Raw genomic sequence first — 19,752 nt, 5'->3', positions numbered from 1 at the left:
GGATGCTGCTGCCAGTTAACAGCAGCTCTTCTCACGCCACCAACCATGTTCAGTTCAGGGGACGTGAACTAAGTCTTCAGTGCAGAGCTGTGTGTTCTTGGTAACAAGTTACTTAAGAACAATCAGAGATAGTAACATGAGGCGCAGACATACTATTTCTTCTGTCAGATTCTGTTAAACATCTAGATAGGCTGAGGAGTGACTCGAGTAGCTATCAAGGCCACAGTACAAACTTAAAAGAAGACATGTAAATTATAAAGACCACTGTCCACACTACCGCTGAATGCCAATTTTCCTAAGTTGGCATAAAACATAAAAGGCTGTTGCCCAGCCAGCAGGCAACAGGAATATTAAGACTCAGAACCAAAAAATAAAACAAAATGAACAAGTCATTTATTTACCAGTACAATCTAGGCAACAGAGAAAAATGCTACACAACTACACATCTCTGAAAAAGTACAAAGTATTTAATTCAGAAAAGATGGTCTAGAAGAACACTCTTAAAGAACTAATGTTCAAAATCTCTTGATAAATAATAAATTAGAGTGATACTGTAGGAAGAACATTCGAGCTCATAAACATACCGGGTTAGCTGTGTCTAGGAAACCTGTGATCAAGTGAACAGCAATGCGTGGCACTGACTAGCCCTTAATGCTTCAGTCACCCCATAAAGGTGTTTTTGACACTTTTTAAGGTTGAAAGAAATTAGTGTACTTCTTTTCTGCTACTATCACTTAAAAGGCAGTTTATTAAAGCACCAGTTTAAAATGGTATTTTTATTCCTCTTTTGTCCAGCAATAAAGTTCTAAATGAAAAGTCTGCAAACTTTACTACTTTTGTAGTAGCTTGAAGGTATCTTGCTGGCAAGAGGAACAAACCCTATGGTTAAGTGGTATTTTAGGCTGTCAAAACCAAAGGGATTTCTTATAAAAAAAATAACCTCGACTTGATCTAAAAAACAAAACAAGAAAAACCCCTAAGGCAGAAATTATTTTTATAATGTAGTGTAAAATGTAAGATTATTGAATAGTGTTCATTAAAAAACTGTATTCAACTAAACTGAAAGAAATGAGTATACTCCCTTGTAACTGGTTGGTCAGTATGAATGTTCCCAGAGTATGTTCCTCTACTTATTTTATACATATAAACAAACATTTAATACTTAATCTCAGTATTCAAACTAACAATTTTTAAAATTCAGTATCCAAGGACTTCAGCTGTGCTTCTTTGGACAAATATATAGTCAAACAACAAAGAATTTAACTTTTTTAAAACTATTCAATACCTACTCAAAATCTTTGGTGCATTAAGTCAGAGACAGTAAGTTAATAAATTTCTGCACTCAATAACTTATTCAATTTACAAATTAAGTGCTAACGTATCTATCAAAATTAATTTAAAACAATAAATTATACTCACAAAATAAAATATTCACAATGAGGCTAAACTTACTTGTGAGATTCAAAGTTGTAACCATAGTTACAAAATAATGATTTTAGAGCCATAATAAGGTCAACTAAGAAGAGTGGGGCCCATTTTATAATTTTTGTGCCAACTTAAAATACTAATATACATTCAGCTTACTCAAATCCACGTTTTTACATTTTTGGAAATGAGGGGGAACAGGTAATTTTTTTCATTGTTGTAGGTTTACTTAACGTCTTCCTACATCTTATACTGTCTACCTCCAGACGGCGTTAGGAACAGGAGAACGCAGGACTCACACAGAGTAAGCATTTGTTAATGCTATGCATCTCCTCCTTCCACTAAAGTCCATTCTGCCATGAGAGTAGAGTCAAAATGAGTCCTAGCTCTCTAAAATGGAAATACATCATTTCCTTTCTATTTCAAAACTGCTTACGAGGTTCAAATGAAATAACATGTGAAAATATTTTAGATAACAGACACTATTCCAGCTTTTCTACAATAATAGTTAAGTACAGTTATACAATTGTATGCCACTTTACATGAGAGCTATAGTCTTTAAAAGTCCTATGTAAACCAATTCCTAAACTTAAGTCATATATTTAAAGTGTTTGAGTTTCATTATTGAAAGAACCTTAAACACCTTCAAAACCCAAGGTAATATATTTCCACTGTGAAAATGTTGTATCCTCCTTTTCTGCCAAAATATACAATTTATCATGCACATAAACACATATATAACATTTGCCTTTTTGATAAACCCAAATTTTTCTACATTAGCTTATCTCTAAAGCAAAGTACATTTCTAGGTATGATGTTTTCATTTCAGTAAGCTATTTAGTTAAGAATCTTATCTGCCTTTAGGATAAAAATCACAAATCTGTACTTTTGACACTTGATTTATAAGTCTAGGACTCAAAGTGCCTCAGACTCTAGCTCCATCATTAGTGCCCACAGAACACTTCCACACTAAGTAAATACAAATGCTTTAGCAATAAGAAATTGTACAAAATTAAGTTCACTAGTCCAAAGACAATTACAACAACCAAACTTTGATAAGTGAGGCAAAACTCAGGTTATCTTTATTATTTATAGTAGCTACTTTGGTTAATGCCTCAATTTGCAACATGCTCTTTGAACATTAATATGGCAACTGTTCCTATAAAGTACCTTCATTTCTTAAGTGCTTAAACAGTTTCCTCCTTATTGATTACATTTTATTCACTAAAAGTTCATTATTTTATTTGTGATATGTTTTCAAAACCCATAAGGGCCAAGCAAGACGTTACAGTTTACACACACACATACATACACACACAAAAAAAAAAAGTGCTAAAAGCAATTAGGAGTGTAAACAAATTGAAATAGAAAAATTTTAAAAACTGCTATTTTTTCCAGTAGTTTACATACAAACTGCATGTTAACAGTAAGTCAACCCTGCCTGGTCACATCAGCAATCCCACAAGGAAAACCTCATCCTACATCAAGATGAAATTGAGTTGAAAAAATGCAAAGTGCACATCTCTGAAGGTATCTCATAATTCCAGCAGATTTTTTCTTCACTTAATCTGTGAAGTGCTGCTGTAATTCCTATTTCCATTCACCCAAGACTTCAACTACTGCCTCATTCAAAAACAAGAATGAAGAAAAGAGACAAATCTCACACAGAAGCAAAATAAAGATCTGGTTTAAGTGTCAATCTATACACAAATAGTAGTGCACTCATCTGAAGAGCATCATGTGAAGTTAGGGCGAATTTAAGAATGGGTTTGGCACCTTTTCTGATAACTAAAGATAAAATATCTAGGTTCTGTTTCCCTGTTTCAGTCAGCCAAACATGGTAAGTGAAGTGCTAACTACATTATTCAATTGAACTGCCATCAATTTAGTTACACTTGTCCCTTATTTAATCATCTGTAGATGCTGAAACATACTGTGAATGTGGAGTAAGTGGCCAAATACAAAATCCACATGTATACTGACGATATGTAGGTGAAACTGACATATTTTCATTAAGACATACTCAATTAGATAATTTAATGCCTAGATCTAAATGTGTATTTATTATTTATCATAGTTGAATACAGGTCCAATTATCTGAATTAAAATAACAATCTTACATTTCATTTAGCATGCTAATCTTGTATTTGTTAGCTCTTGGATTTTGGCTTGTGAGAAACCCAAATATACTGACAAAAATAATGAATAGATGACAACCTCAAAGTATCAAGATTTTCTTACAAAAATATGTAAGAAACTTCAGTAAGTCTCTAAACTCAACTTTGAAAATCTGAATGAAATGTATTAAAATTTCACCATTATTGACATATGTTTACATTACTTCCTATTATAGGCTACATGGTTCTTAAAACTTCATAGCAATATGGGAAACAGAGAAAATAGATGATTCAAAGTAAAACTTGGCTTAGGGCTCACACCTGTAATTCTAGTAATTGGTTGGCTAAGGCAGAAAGTCTGTCACAAATTGAGGCTACCCTGGGCTACAAACTAAAACCCTGTCTCAAGAGAGAGAGAGAGAGAGAGAGAGAGAGAGAGAGAAAGAAACAGAAAAAAATTCCACTGATGATTTAAAAAATTACCTCCACCATTGTCAGCAGCTAATAATCTGAAATTTAAAAATTTCAAAATTAGTACTAAATGATCTTTTAAAAAAAAATCATACTTCAAATATTATGTCAAAATATGTCCAAGTATTCAGTCAATAGAAATAAACTTTTCTTGATTTGCTGTTGTGAAGACTTGAAAAATTAAAAAAAAAAAAAATGGGGGAAAAGAATAGCAGCCCTATTAATTCAAAAGCCAGTAGCTTCTGGCTGTCAGCTTACAGGCATCAAAAGGTCTATGGAATGTTGACTCATGAGTGATGCTCACTACTGGACATATTCTGAACAGCAGTTGTGCTATCAAGGCCTAGTAGTGTCCCAAGATAAGATGGTTCTCTAGGATCTAGCATCTGTTCAGGTCGGACTGGGTGAACTATATTTGCAGGCTGAGGAGTCAGAGTGTATTTTTCGAGAAATGCTAAGTCTGCTGCGCGAGGATAATCAGTTGGCTGTGGCTGTGGTGGCAGCATTTCATGGGACGCTGTGGGAAGTGTGGTGGAATGAGGCACCAGGTCGCTGGATGTGTCAGGCATCTGAACTGGGACCAATGTTACTGGAACACATACTTCCGCAGACACATTCTGTAGCATAGTCTTGGCTTCTGACTGATAAACTTTGGGCTGGTCCAGATACTGTTTTGTTTCTGCTTGAAAGATCTTATCATCAGATGAGTACTCTATTGGTAAAGAAATGAGTTTTTCCTCAGAAGTACTGAGAGAATCATCAGGAGATTTTATCCCATGAACATGGTCAATGTGGTACTTCAGCTTGTCTTTCCGCTTAAATGTTGCATTACAGTGTTGACAATTGAAAGGCCGGGCATCAGAGTGAATAACCAGGTGTTTTGTTAAAGTTTTCTTAATTCTAAACGACTGATTGCAAATTTGACACTTGTATGGTTTTTCACCTGTGTGAACAAAAATAAAATGTATAATGTACACTTGATAAGATGGCAAATTTTAAGTGGCATATCTATCACATGCATACCTGTAAAAACAGTAGTATTTATTTATGCTATCAAAAATGAAGACAGCCTATCAAACTCACAAAGCTAATGAATTAAACATTAAACTGATCTGGGCTTAAGTCCTGGATAAACAGTTTACTAGACAAACCTCTAAGCCTGGTTCCCCTCCTGCAATGTAGAACAACTATAGTTCCTACATAAGGAAGTGAACTTAAATAAAAACAGGGTTAAATAACTGCTTAGTCCTATTTTCAGTACAATGTTAAGTACTTGGCAAGCCTCCTTACCACTATTACTTTATCACTACTAAAAAGGACACATGAAAGGTTTACTAAACTGAAACACTTCATTTTCATCTATCTACAAAGATTTAAAAACCAAAACAGCAACTCTGATTAACTTGATCTTTTAAGGATTAGAACAAAAGTAGCAAGAGATGAAAACTCTTAAAGGTCACTGGGGAAATGAGTACGAAGGCCAAGTCGTCTGATTCTTCTGCGACTGGGTGCTTACACTGTAGTTTTCTGGTTTTGTTTATTTGTTTTAATAAAGAAAAGAAAAAGAAAAACACAACTAAACCAACAAACATAAAGTGCACAGCCAAAGTGCTAGGAAGAATAGTAACCCCATAAAGATATGTATGTTCTAATCCACAGAAACTGTGATTATATTGCTTCACACAAGAGACTTTGTAGTGTGTTTAAGGTTAAGACTTTGAAATGGACAGATTAACTGGATTATCAAAGGAACCAAATACCTACAGGAAACCTTAAAAGGTGACTGATAATTCATAAAGGGTAAGTCAGATGTGACAGTAGAACTAACTCCAAATTACTGGCTTTGAAAATGGATGGCAAAAGCCACAAATGAAGATATCAGGCATTTATTAGGCAGGAGGTGGAGAATAGCATCACAGAGATGGAGAAAAGCAAATACTAACAGTAATTAAACTTGGGCTCCAGATGTAACAGAGGTACAACACTTGCTTTGCAAGCCAAGGCCCAGAGTTCAATTCCAAGGGACACACACACCTTAGTTGTTATATGCACTATTAAAATAGCTATAAAATTAAAATCTACACAACATAGGTAAGGAATAAAGAGACATTATAAGGCATGTCAGTGTCCTGAAAAGTGATATCTATTTTTCTTAGAAAGTAGACACTAATATAGAAAAAAAATAACCCTGGAAAACAAGCCAAAAAAGCTAGACTCATTATCACCATAAAAAAGAAAAGAGAATAAATATAGTTAAGATTCCATAATATGAAGTTCAGTCAGGAAAAAGTAACTTCTGGTAATGTAATCAAAATATCCAGCCATGTCTTTCAAGGATGTTACCACAAGGAGCAGTGATGAAAGATGATTCCAACATCCTAGTATTGTTCTATTATTTGATGGATTAATATAAAAATAAGACTGGGAAGTTCTATAAGATTTATGCATTTTATAAACTACTGTAAATAAAAATAGTTTGCAAGAACAATTTATGTTGAACTATGAAAGGAAGGAAGGGAGGGAGGGAGGGAGGGAAGAAGAAAGGGAGAGAGGGAGGGAAGGAGGGAGGGAGGGAGGGAGGGAGGGAGGGAAGGAGGGAGGGAAGGAGGGAGGGAAGGAGGGAGGGAGGGAGGGAGGGAAGAAGAAAGGGAGGGAGGGAGGGAGGGAGGGAAGAAGAAAGGAAGGGAGGGAGGGAGGGAGGGAGGGAGGGAGGGAGGGAGGGAGGGAGGAAATGGATCCCTAACAGCTTGTCATCTTTATGTGAATTAAGGCAACTGCTGAGGATATATACAACAAAATGGCTGAGAATAATCCATTTGTAGAAGAAAATCCTAGGGACTTCCCTACTAATTTCTCTGATTTTTATATTAGAAGTAACTTATAGTAAAGAATGATAAATTCAAACTGAAAATGACTTATATTGTACCTTATCTACAGAAATGATGTATTAACAGATCAGGAAAAGTAAAAAGATTCCAAAACGCAATAACATGTAATACACTAAATATTTTAAGACTAAAGAAAAAAATTCAGAGAGTAAAACTGCTGATTATATATATATATATTTTTATATATATACACACACACAAACATACACACACACACACATACATGTTCATGTGGGTACAGGTGTGTACACAAACTTTTGAAAGTGTCTAACCTACTTTTGAGACAGAGTATCTGGCCGAAATTCAGTTCTCCAAATAATCGAAGCTGGTTAGCAAGCAAGCTCCAGGGACCTGCCTGCCTGTCTCCACCTCCCCAAAACCATCTTGCCTGGTAAAATGACAAAGTGGGTGCTACCACACCAGCTTTTGTATATGGGTCCTTGGAATGACAACTGGGTCTTTCTGCGTGCATGGCAAGGACATAACCATCTAATCTATCTCCTCAGCCAAGACAATAAAATTTTTTGGTCACCAAAAGGGCACTGCTGGTTACCTCAATGAGGATGATTCAATATTCTTCACCGTCTCCTAGTTAAATCATACTATAAAATTACTATGTAACTGGCAATTCCTCATCACATAAATTTCCTAGATAAGGATGTCCTACCCAGTAAACAAAAATCTTGATTTCTGGACTGTGAGCTGATAAGCTGATGTTTGGGATAACGTCTTTTCTTCAATGGTCATCATGAACTATAAACACTTTTAACACTCATGTATGGACAAAATTGGAATGTGGAGCTGAGAAACTAATCAATTTTTGGAAAAGTCACTTTGTCAAGTCCTACTGAGGTTTCAGTAAGTCAAATCAAGACTGATGGCTGCTTTTATAGTTTTACTGAACACAAGTGCATTAATTTGTAACAATGCCTACAGCAACAGTTATGTGACTATGACCAGAAGTCTGTTATCTACTTGTTATCTCTTTATAATACATGCTGACCTTTGCTTCAGATTGTTGCTTCCCCTTGTATTCCCATCATAGATAGCTACAGTAGTTTAACTCTGTGACTGAGTAGAAGGACACCTCTAATTCTTATCACTAATCAAAATTGATTGCTATGAATTAAACCATCAATCATCTCAGTTTAATTTTTTGTGAGCTCACTATCAATTCACAAGTTCTATTCGGTTTTTATTTATAACTAATATGAAAAAGACACCATTAACAGAGTTTCTCCAGTTTACACTCCTATGGATGCACTCCTAAGACTTTTTCAGTGATAAGAGTTGTATCTGGCTATTTCACACTTGATTAGAATTAGAGATGTCCTTCCATTCCATCATAGAGTAAAACTACTGTAGCTATGATGGGAAAACAAGGGGAAGAGACAATCTGAAGCATTTGGAAGCATGTAATTTTGTTTTTAGCAGCATCATGGTAACTTTACTAACTCTGGTTTTTAAATTACCCAAATTATTTCCATTCTAACATTCACAATATAATTAGTTGTTTCTATCAGAGTAGCAGCTCTAAAAGTACAGAGTACAAAGACACTGTATCAAACAAAGCAATTCTAAGTGCATAAACAAACTTCTTGATTTAAGAAAAAATAAAACTTTAAATGTTCTGTATGAGGGAAAATGAAATCAACGTACCCTATACTTTATTGGAAAGTGAGTGGCACACACTGAAAGCAAAGTTTTCTACTATAAATGGCTAAAGGTTACACGCTCCTCTATGACTTAATGAGTCATGAGATACAAGTACCACTCTTTTAAAAGAAGAAAATAATGATAAGAGAAGCCTAAGGAAACGTTCCAAAGTTCACACTGGAGAACCATAGAGCAAAAGAAAAGAAAGTACTGCAGCACAGGCCGATTCTCTACAAAAAAAATTTCCCAAATCTTAGAAATTAAGAAGAAAGCCAAAATACTGCTTATTCATGACATGAATTTTAACGAATTAAAAAAAAACTGTATATAAAAATTTGAGTCAAAATTAATACACCTAGATGTTTCATTATTAATAACTACACATAGATCAGCATCAAGTACCCTTAAATAATACCTGAATGTGTCCGAAAATGCATCTCCAGACTTGATTTTCCCTTAAAAATCTTCTTACAAACATCACATTGATGAAACGTTGCTTTATATCTAAGAAAGTAAATGGGTTCATTTATGAAATTTAAGCAACAATAAATATAATTGACAACATTTGTAACTATACAGACAACTGTCATAACAGTAAAGCACACAGGTCTGGAGGAATAACAGTACTTTTAAATCCAGAGCTTCTTTCTCCAGTTATATTGAATTAAAGAATTTAAAAAAATAAAAAATAAAAAAACTTGTAAGAATAAAACTTCAAAATGTTTTAACACAACTTTTAATCAGTCATTAAATATACAAAGGAAAGAATACAGGCAAAAGAATAAAAACTATATCATTACTGAGCTAAATGACAAAAAGGGCTAGGGCACAAAACTTGTGATAATAAAATTTTCTACATTCTTTTGGTGATGATAACTAGACTGTAGAAATATACACTAAAAAGAGTGAGGTTCGCCGGGCAGTGGCGCATGCCTTTAATCCCAGCACTTGGGAGGCAGAGGCAGGCTGATTTCTGAGTTCGAGGCCAGCCTGGTCTACAAGAGTGAGTTCCAGGACAGCCAGGACTACACAGAGAAACCCTGTCTCAAAAAAACAAAAAAAAACAAAACAAAACAAAAAAAAAAAAGAGTGAGGTTCACTTTAAGTAAATTAAGTCAGTTAACTAAGGAAACAGATGCTGAGCCTAATTAAAAGAAACTAAAATAATCTCAGTGTCTGCATTCATCCAAGTTGACATGGCTCTCATTAGTTCACCTAACAAATATTACTAGAAATTAAAAATAAAGTAAACTTTATCCCTAAATAAAAAAAAATAAAATATAAACCCTTTGTTTTTACTACAAACACAAATAAGTAAGGCTATAATTGGCCCAAAAGTAAACATAGTTAACAACACAGTAGAATGCTTAATAAATATTAAGTTAATGTTAAATTCAAACTGTAATTGTCAGGACTATACCATCTGTGAAATAAGTAGCATTTAAGTGAAATCTAATGCCTATCCCTTCCTAGCCTTTGAGTCAGGTACAGAAAGAGAAAGTAGTAAGGACAGGTCTTTAAGATTTTAAAGAAATATGTCAGCCAAAGAAACAAAGATGATTAACCTGACTAAATTAACCAGAACAACAGAAAAGTCTCAATGCCCTCCATCGGGGACTCTGTCAATGAAGTGAAGAGGAGGGGCTGGTGCACTTACTTCTGCCACACCTTCTCTCCCAGATGCACACTCTTGTAATGAACAGTGAGGTGATCCCTGCGACCGAAGCACTTTCCACACTCTTCACACTGATGAGCCTTCTCACCTGAAACAAAGGCCCGCACACCTTATCATAATAAGCACTTAAGCTTTATTTCCTTCTCTTCTCTACAGAAATAATGACCAAACAGTAAAATGATTTGATAGGAAATGTACCAGAAAATAAAGCTATTCTTTACTCTGGACCATTCCTAAATATCACTTGCACAAGTATCTTTCCCAAAGAACCTATGCCTAATTTTATGATGTGGATGTTTTGATCACATGGAAAAGAAATTAGTAACTTTCTGTGATAGACATCTAACTTTTCCTTTCAATATAACAGAACAAGATAAAAATTACTTCAAACCTAAGGTACTGATTAGAAATATATTATCTAGATAAAAAATACCTCAAATGAACATATATTAAATTCAGATGAACCACTTGACTACTTAGAAAAAGGACCTGAACATTTTTTAGATCTTTGTATTTTAAGATAGATTCATCTCTGGAGATTTCTTAAATTTGCAATGAACCAAAATATAAATATAAAGGAAAATCTAGTTGGTTATCTATATTATTACATATCCAAACAAAGGTTCATCTTTAAACATCACTGTCTCAGTACCAATATGCAATTAATGTATGTGACTTCTAGAATTAAAAATTTAGACTTTCCTTACCTGAAATAAAAATGTGTAATTGCAATTAAAATGTCATGAGAGCTTTAATCTCTTAGAAGTAATGATGGCTACAATTTGCCTGGCTGTGATCATTAAGAAACCTGTCTCCACACTTCATATTTAAGGAATGTTTTAATAATGATGGTAATCACCTGTTCTACTGTGCTCATAGAGATGGCTACATCCATCACTGCACTCACATAGTTGGATCTATTAACACTTCCTGAACATCAATCTGAGATGAAAAATCCCCAGAGTATAAAAATTATAATGTAAAGATCTGAAAAATCGGTCAGGATTATAAAGGTATTCTTTGTCAAACATATGGCTCAAAATCCAGTACAAAAAAAATGTTAACACCCAGTTATAATAATGTCCCTTTAAGACACTAAACCTTTACCTGCTTCTCAAATATAATCACAGTGAGAAATGTGGTTCTTTCTCCAGTATTGATTGGTACATTAATCAGCATAATATGCAAATTATAAAATGAGACTTTATTCAAAACTAAACTTTAAAATTTCAGTAATGATATCATGATTATTTCCCTATTTTCATATGCTTTTACAGAAAGGAATTAAAACCAGAATTATGAAGCTATGATCAACAAATGTCAAACTACTAAAAACTATAGCTAGCATAAACAGGAAGCATTATAATGTTCTTTACAGTGTTTTTCTTTTCTTTTTTTTTTTTTTTTTTTTTTTTTTTTTGTTTTTTCGAGACAGGGTTTCTCTGTATAGTCTTGGCTGTCCTGGAACTCACTTTGTAGACCAGGCTGGCCTCGAACTCAGAAATCTGCCTGCCTCTGCCTCCCAAGTGCTAGGATTAAAGGCGTGCGCCACCACCGCCCGGCTACAGTGTTTTTCAAAACAGTTTAGGAAACAGCAATACAAGGTACAACGTACCTGAATGTATTTTTTTGTGCTTTGTAAGGTGGTCATGGCGAATAAATGTTTTCCCACATTCATCACACTCGTATCTTTTATCATCATGATGCACTCGTAAGTGAAGCCTACAAAGATAAAGAAACAGAAACTCCTGAAACTGCTATAGAAAGAAAACACTTGATTTTTTGAATAAATGATGAAAAAGAATAAAATTAGGCTGTCTACTCAACCACCCTCCTGTATCATTTGCTTTTAGACATCAATGACTTTTACAGTCCTGCCCCATCTTTTAAACAAAGACCTCTGGGTTTCTATTCACCTTTCTGAAAAAGTACTTGGAAATCTGCATATCCCATATCAGTTCTAGACACTTCCTAAGTATTTGTATCTTAGATCTATACCACCAACTCCAGCAAATGTTTGCGGGTGCTATTGGTCTGAGTCTCAAAGACATATTTCAGGAATTAGAATGGATACAGATAAGTACACAACAATGACAGCTACTGACAGCAACCAAATACGTGATTATACTCCTCTGCAAAACTGATACCATAAATTGATAGCTGATAAACCACAGTATTTCAAAAGACCTCTGACTTATCAAAATTGCATTTTTATTACTTTCTTTTACACTAAAGAATGGTACTTCAAATTCAAAGATAAACAACAAAAGGTTTAGGTTATTAAATTTTACCTAGTTTGAATCATTTTTACTCCCACAAAGTTCTTGTATACTAAAATAAAAAGACTAGCTTTCCTTAAGTCTTAAGTCTCTAAAGCAAGTCTTGGTTTTACATTAACTAAAGCCAACAAAATCAAAAAAGAAAATAATCTCTTCATGATTAAAGAGACAACAAATGAAACTATGACGATTAAAGCCAAAAGATTACAATTCTAGAGCTCACTAATAAAAGTTAAAATTATGCATGTTTCTTAGTAAATACTACCTATTTAGAGGAAAATTTCCATATGTTCAAAACCTTCAATTATGGTTATTCAGATATAAAAGAATTAAATAAGTAACAATGCACATATGGTCATCTAACAGTGAGAATTCCAGAGTCCTTAATCTTATCCTATTTCCACATTAAATCCATTCTTCTATAACAAAGGATGAGAAAATACACAAACTTGAAACACCACAGTTTTAATACTACTTTCACTCAAAGACAAATAATTAAATGTTTAAATAATGAGAGCTCAATAAATGATTTGATCAAGTTAATAATAACGAAAATTCAGTATTTTATATGCAGAATGAAGATATTAAAGTTGTAGAAACAAAACTCTAGTCAGTTAAGTGCTTTAACTACATCTTCTAAGTCTAAGAAAGGCTTTAACTGAAAAAAATCACTTACAGTAAAATAGAACTAAAGCCAGTCTGTAATATTATCTCATTTAATACAGGGAAAGGTAAGTTAAATTACCTGTATGAGCTTCCATGACGAAAACTTTGCCCACAGATACTACAAAGATGAGGCTTTTCTCCACTATGTATTCTCAAATGTTCTTTCAAAGTAGTTCTGTGTTTAAAAAAGATTTACATATTATATATTCCAGAGTCCTTAATCTTACATAATATAGATACATACATTATATTCAATTCTTTTAATGCTCATATTGTAATATGTACATGTAATGCTCATGTACATATCAAACCCCTTACTACAATGGGGAGTTATAGTTTAACCATTACTTCAGTAGGCACCTGCCCAGAAATCTTGTAGTTCTAACTTCTGAATTTTTCTACACACTTTATGGGCTAAGGAAAATTGGGCAAAATGACTGAGGGAGAGAGAAGTGCTCCTGACTTCTGCTGCCTTTTTCAGCCACTCTGACTTGGTCTTCTGGTCAATCCCCTATCAGGTGACTTCAAAAGGCAGACCATGAGCTGGAACTTTGCCAGCAGACGGGGCTAGTCTACAAGAGCCACTGACACCTGACAAGTGAAAGGAGACTGTGCCCAGCTCTGTGGAAAAATGCAAAGGATTCTAAGCTTCTGCATGAAAACAGCTAGAGTAAACAGAAAAGCATCTTTCCTCATTTTATTGTTTTTCTTTTTTGACTTTTAACTTCTTGTTTTTATATGTTTTCTATAAGGGGAAAATAAGTTTATAATTTTCTAATCTGTAAAGATGACTTTACATTAAGTAGCATAATGATTTCCTAACTCCCTACCATACTCATAATTCATATTATTAAATCACCATTTCTACTTCTAAAGTGTAGGCCATGAATCTTAATTACACTAAAGGTTTTCATTTTTGCATAATGTTTCACAATGTAATTCCAGTAACAACAAGCTTATAGGCATCTTGCTTCGGCTTCCTAGCATTGGGGTTACAGATGTGTGTCACTAAGCTTGACTTCAAAAATACACAAAAGCTATGTCTGCTCTTCAAAAACAGCATTAAGCATATGCTCGAGTCAAGAACTGGATGCTGCCATGCTGTCAAACGTCTTGCTCATCACATTCTCCTCTCTCCTCAGAAACAACCACTTATATTTACCATGGCTTTCTGTTTTTTTCTTCTCACACTCTATTATACAAGGCAGCACTGGCTTTTGAAAGCTGAGTTGCTAGCATAGTCTTAAAAATGTTGACACTGTCCAAAAGGTAGCAAGGGGGCCTGTAGATAGAACCCATCTGCAGATTTAAGAGTTCACAAGGCCATCCTGACAGGCCAGCAGATGAACAAACAAATAAATATATAGTAAGCCAAACACCTAAATTTGCAAATCCTGATTTCTGTATGATTTCTGTAATTTCTTTCTTGTCTTTTACTTGCCTTTCTTATCTTTTATAATTCAAGTACCTTACTCCCTAAGTTATCTAATTCCTATAACCTTATTAATAATTTATATCATATGTAAGTGCTTCAACTTTCTGAGTGTTGATAACTTTACCTTTCTCGTACTGACTTCCCACAAATAAAGCAAGTCCATTTTCTCTTTCCACCATGAGTACATTCTATATGGCGTTTCAAATTTCCAGTGTCATTGAATTGACGACCACATATATCACATGGAAAGGGTCCTTTTAAAAAAAAATCATGTATTTGAAATTTAAAGACAGAGACTCAATTATTCACTAGAAGTACCACAAATCTGTTCCTACCACCATCGGGCGTGGAGGCGGAATCTTTAGCAGTCTGAAAGTATGTTTTACATTCTCTTCCCCTCTAGGATGTTTATTCCTGAAAGGCATTTCTAGATCTTAGGGCCAAGCACAAAGTTTTACATCCAAACAAATATATCATTTTTGAGTATTCTAATGTGTTCGTTAACTGAAATGGACAATTTCTAGTTTCAAACTAGGCTGAATCAAAATAGAAAATACTATAAAAACAATTTCTATATAAAGCGGCAATGGAAACTTTTGAAAAATATTAAAAAATGTACAGTTCATGATTTGGAAATAACCTACTGTTCACACAGAACAATTTGTCAACAAGACTGAGAAAACGCTGTGACAAATTTCTTCCCATTCTTATAAAACTAAACCCACACTTGTCACAGTGACTCACCATAACACAATGACCTTACCTGGTTCTGAATGTTACTATTTACTGAAAATGTAACTGGAGACAGTAAGTTCTACCAAATGTGAAGCTAAAATAAAAGCACTGCGAAAAGCAAGTGGCAGACACAGCTTAAGGAAACTGTTTGAAGGAAGGTATTTCACAATTTGCAAAAATAAACTGAAGTAGGAATTACAATGAATTCATCATAAAAGGACAAGGACAAGATTGAAAATTTGGACATGGATTCAGAAACTAGTTAAAACAAATCTGGTCCATGAACATAGGACATTTCTACATTCAAAATGAGATAAGACTTCAAAGCTATATTACTACTAAGTATGCTAAACATATTCTTATTTATAATATATATATATTTCTTTGAAAATGAGATTTGAACTTATTACTTATTAACTCATTCAGCAAGTATTTATTGACTCATTCTAAGTCCTATGAGAACCTCCTCCTCCATGCCTGCACTGAGGAAAGAAAAGATCTCAAATCTTTGGGAAAGCAAAGGCAGTATTTGTGCAGTTTAAAATAAAACCATGAGATGTACAGCCAAGATGAGTCTATACAGCAAGCATGAGTTAAGTGAAGCATCAACCATCTGCTCATAAAGTTCTTGGATCCTGTAGACTCTTTTTAGATGCTGTTTTGCAGGGTGATAAAGAAACAGCATCTACCTTCTTGTTACTTATGCGTTGTTAGCATTCTGTACACTTTCTCCCATACTGGATACTCAGTTTCGCATGTAAGCAGCTTATCTCAACTTTTTATTTGACAGTAAGCTAGAATCTTACCATCAGCTAGATTAACTCCATACACAGAATTTTTAGATCTGAACTTTTTGTTAGATTATCTGACTATGTATCGCACTCTTACAAACACAGATGTATTAAAAGCTTTCCCTTAACTGTTCCAATTGTATTCCTTAGATATTAAGACATTCTCTCTTCCCCTTCCCCCTTCTGTCTGTCTCTCTCTAGCTCAACAGGACATACAATCCTAACAGAGATAGCGCAAATGTAGTTTTGACTACAACACAAGTTGTCATCACTAGCACCATCATTGCATACGACAAGTAGACAAGACCTCTAGAGCAAGTACTCTGGAGACAGTGATCAAGGACCAAGCCGTTTCAACAATCACTTCAGGTGCTCTGATTCTCAGGAATCACTCATCTGACATTTACCACAGTTCACAGCAATGGATGTGTAGGTAAGGGTGAAAACTGGCCTCCTCCATGTCACTGGACATTGCCTTTGTTGTGTATTCATTGTCTTGATGGAGCTACGGATGGACCCTGTGCCTTCCCAAGCCATGCGTCTGCTCCAGTACTAGCCACATCACCAGCACCATCCATTAGCATCCTCATTTAAGGGAGGGAAAAAAGAAATACTCAAGCCTATATTTAATCTTTTTCTTAAATATAATGAAAAAAACATAAACTCATAGTACTAGAAATAACACATATTCAGAGAAAGAGAATACAAACTCAACACCTATTACAAATGACCTTTTGATTAACTAAGATCCAAATATGGAGAGCACAACTGAGAGAGATTTTGTAGCAGTATATTTGCCCCGCTACATTTTACAATAAAACTTGGTAATTTGGGAGGAGCTAATGTGGGAGGAGAGGAGAGAAGAGAGGAAGGAAGAGGAGGAGCTAAGGGAGAAGGAGAGATGTAGCAGCCAAAGTGGCTGAGTATGACAATGAAAACCGCTTCACTATGAAGTCTTACTCTTTACATGATACCATACCTATAAGTTCTTCCTTATAAGACTTATAAGTAAATGTCACCTCATATAGAAATTATAAATAGTAACTAAGCATGCATGAGCAGAGAATTATGATTTATTGACCTGCTTGATTATGTGCTGCACTGTACCTCAATCAAGCGCCATAATCTCCCTAGACAGTAAGGAAGAACTTGTTACATAGCTAGCAGCTGTTTGATAAATGTTTACTACTTTGAATGTTCAGAGTCTTTCCCTAAACTATTTTTTCAGTTACCTTTATAACTAAAGCGTTAACAGATTAATTAAACTTCACTGACTACCATTTCTGTAACACTTCCCTTACTGAGCCTAGGTTAAATAGAGTAGGTATAATAGAAAAGTAATAGTTTAACAACAACAACAACAAATTACTTTAGAAACATCCTGTTCTAAGAGTTAGCCAGTTCAGCATATGCTGATAGAAAAGAATAATACAGGTTACTTTAAAACTTTTAAGCTTTAAGAATACATAGTAGACTAACTTTATAACTTAGAACTTGATATATTTCAAACAGTGACTACTAAATGATACATTTAATTGACATTGAAATAGACAATCAGAAACAGAAATGGAGGTAGAATCAAAAAATCTCTTTGCCAAATTACCTTTACACACACACACACACACACACACACATCAACTATAGTTTTCAAATCAAAAAGAAATCACTAGTTGTCCAATAACAAGCAGGCACTGGGCTGATAATGGCTCAATGAATAAGAACATTTCCTGAATAAGAATGGACATCTTACAGTCAAATCACCAGAACCCAGGTCAAAAGCCAGGCATGGACAGTGCATCTATAATTCCAGTGTTACAGGGCAGGCAAAGACAAGATTGGCTTGTGCTTGCTGGTCACCTAGGTCTAGGCTCAGTGAAACATACTGTCTATAGGGAATATGTTAGAATGATAGTACAGGATATACAGCACCTTCCTCTGGCCTGTGCATGCACAAAATGAGTGACACCTGCAAATATATATGTGCATACACCATATACAACCACAAATGTACAAGTACATACACAAAGCAGTTATTCCTGGAATAAAGTATAAAACTAATTTTCCCACATGTAACATGTAATCATTGTGTCTCCAACCAGAACTTCAATAAATTTAATAGTTGTTTCTATGATGGCTTTTTAGAATTGCTAAGATTGAACTTAGTCAAAAAAAAAAAATTTAGAAAAAATTAAGGTTAAAAAAATACAAAAACCACAACATATACTATACCTTCTAGCAATAAGTTCCTTCTATATTATAATCACAAAAATCAAATATGCGTTGAAACACAATAAAGCCTTAAAGTTACCTGACAACAGACATACACTTTGATCAAGTCAATAACAGTTCAAGGTCCTTTAACAGTTTTTCACCAACAAAATTTTAAAACATCATTTCATCAAAAAACAAAAACACAAAAATAAAATTGAAAATAAACCAAGCTACTCATTTCTATATTTGTCAATATCATTTTAAATATAGTACCCAGTACAATCTTCTAGATCAATTCAAAACTAGATTACTAATTTAATTCTGAAAAATATACACTACTAATACAGCTTAAATCTACATTGGTTTTGTCAGTTCATTGTTGGTTCAGACCATGCCTTTGTGTAAAAAGTGTTTGTTAGCCAGGCGGTGGTGGCGCATGCCTTTAATCCCAACACTTGGGAGGCAGAGGCAGGCAGATTTCTGAGTTCCAGGCCAGCCTGGTCTACAGAGTGAGTTCCAGGACAGCCAAGGCTACACAGAGAAACCCTGTCTCGAAAAACCAAAAAAAAAAAAAAAAAAAAAAAAGATATTCCACACAACATCTCCAGAAAAAATACAAATAAGAGCAACGATATATATAGCAAGCAATTATTATGGTGGCTTAAATACAGAGTTCTGACAATACTAAATGTTAGATACTATAATAACAAAGCTTTAATCCTTGCTGGTGAGAATTCAAAATGGTACAACCATTTGAGAAGATAATTAGAAGACAAACTGTACACATTCCAACAATCCAATAAAGGTTTTTTTTTTAAGTTCTTAGGTTTTTATCAACAAAACTTGCAAACAGGTAGTTACAAGCATTTTACAATTAAGCACCAAACCTTGGAAGTTCATTGTTTTTTAAAACGTACCATGTGGTAGGGATGCTGATAAGTGATGAAGCTATGCATGTAACAGAGGGTGGTAACCATGTGGTGAGGATGCTGATGAGGGATGCTATACAGAGGCCGCTAACCATGTGGGGATGCTGATGAGGGATGATGCTATATATGCACACAGAGGCTGACCATATGGGGATGCGGATGAGATGATGCTATGTATGCACAGAGGCTGGTAACCATGTGTTGGAAATGCTGATGAGGGATGATGCTGTGTATGCACAGAGGCTGGTAACCATGTGTTGGGAATGCTGATGAGAGATGATGCTGTCTGTAGAGGCTGTCCGTACAATAGCTATCTGCACTTTTTTAATTTTGTCATGAACCTAAAATTATTTTTGAACAAAAAAAACATATGTTTGAGATTATAATTAACTCATTTTATATTTCTCTTTCCTCTCTCCAAAAATAAAGATCTTTAAGAGGAAAAAGTACAGTTTAATAGGAGTGATCTGAGAG

General features: G+C 34.5%; 1 protein-coding gene across 2 annotated transcripts in view; it reads right to left on the bottom strand.

The window, feature by feature from the left end:
- Window positions 1-371: 371 nt before the first annotated feature.
- Zbtb41 (zinc finger and BTB domain containing 41) overlaps window positions 372-19,752 on the bottom strand; it is a 30,414-nt gene continuing 11,033 nt past the window's right edge. Inside the window, exons 6-11 of one of the 2 annotated variants that reach the window (XM_076941284.1) lie at window positions 14,737-14,866; window positions 13,257-13,352; window positions 11,848-11,954; window positions 10,215-10,320; window positions 8,973-9,061; window positions 372-4,956 (exon numbers count right to left, since the gene is read on the bottom strand). In XM_076941284.1, coding sequence (XP_076797399.1) covers window positions 4,301-4,956; window positions 8,973-9,061; window positions 10,215-10,320; window positions 11,848-11,954; window positions 13,257-13,352; window positions 14,737-14,866 — 1,184 coding nt within the window. In that variant the 3' untranslated portion in view covers window positions 372-4,300. The remainder of the gene's footprint in view (window positions 4,957-8,972; window positions 9,062-10,214; window positions 10,321-11,847; window positions 11,955-13,256; window positions 13,353-14,736; window positions 14,867-19,752) is intronic. The other variant, XM_034513372.2, reaches the window with a different exon arrangement.

This window comes from Arvicanthis niloticus, chromosome 10 (genome assembly GCF_011762505.2).
Source record: "Arvicanthis niloticus isolate mArvNil1 chromosome 10, mArvNil1.pat.X, whole genome shotgun sequence".
Taxonomy (NCBI): Eukaryota; Metazoa; Chordata; class Mammalia; order Rodentia; family Muridae; genus Arvicanthis; species Arvicanthis niloticus.
The sequence above is the reverse complement of the archived record's forward strand: the minus strand, read 5'-3'. Positions and strand labels throughout refer to the sequence as shown.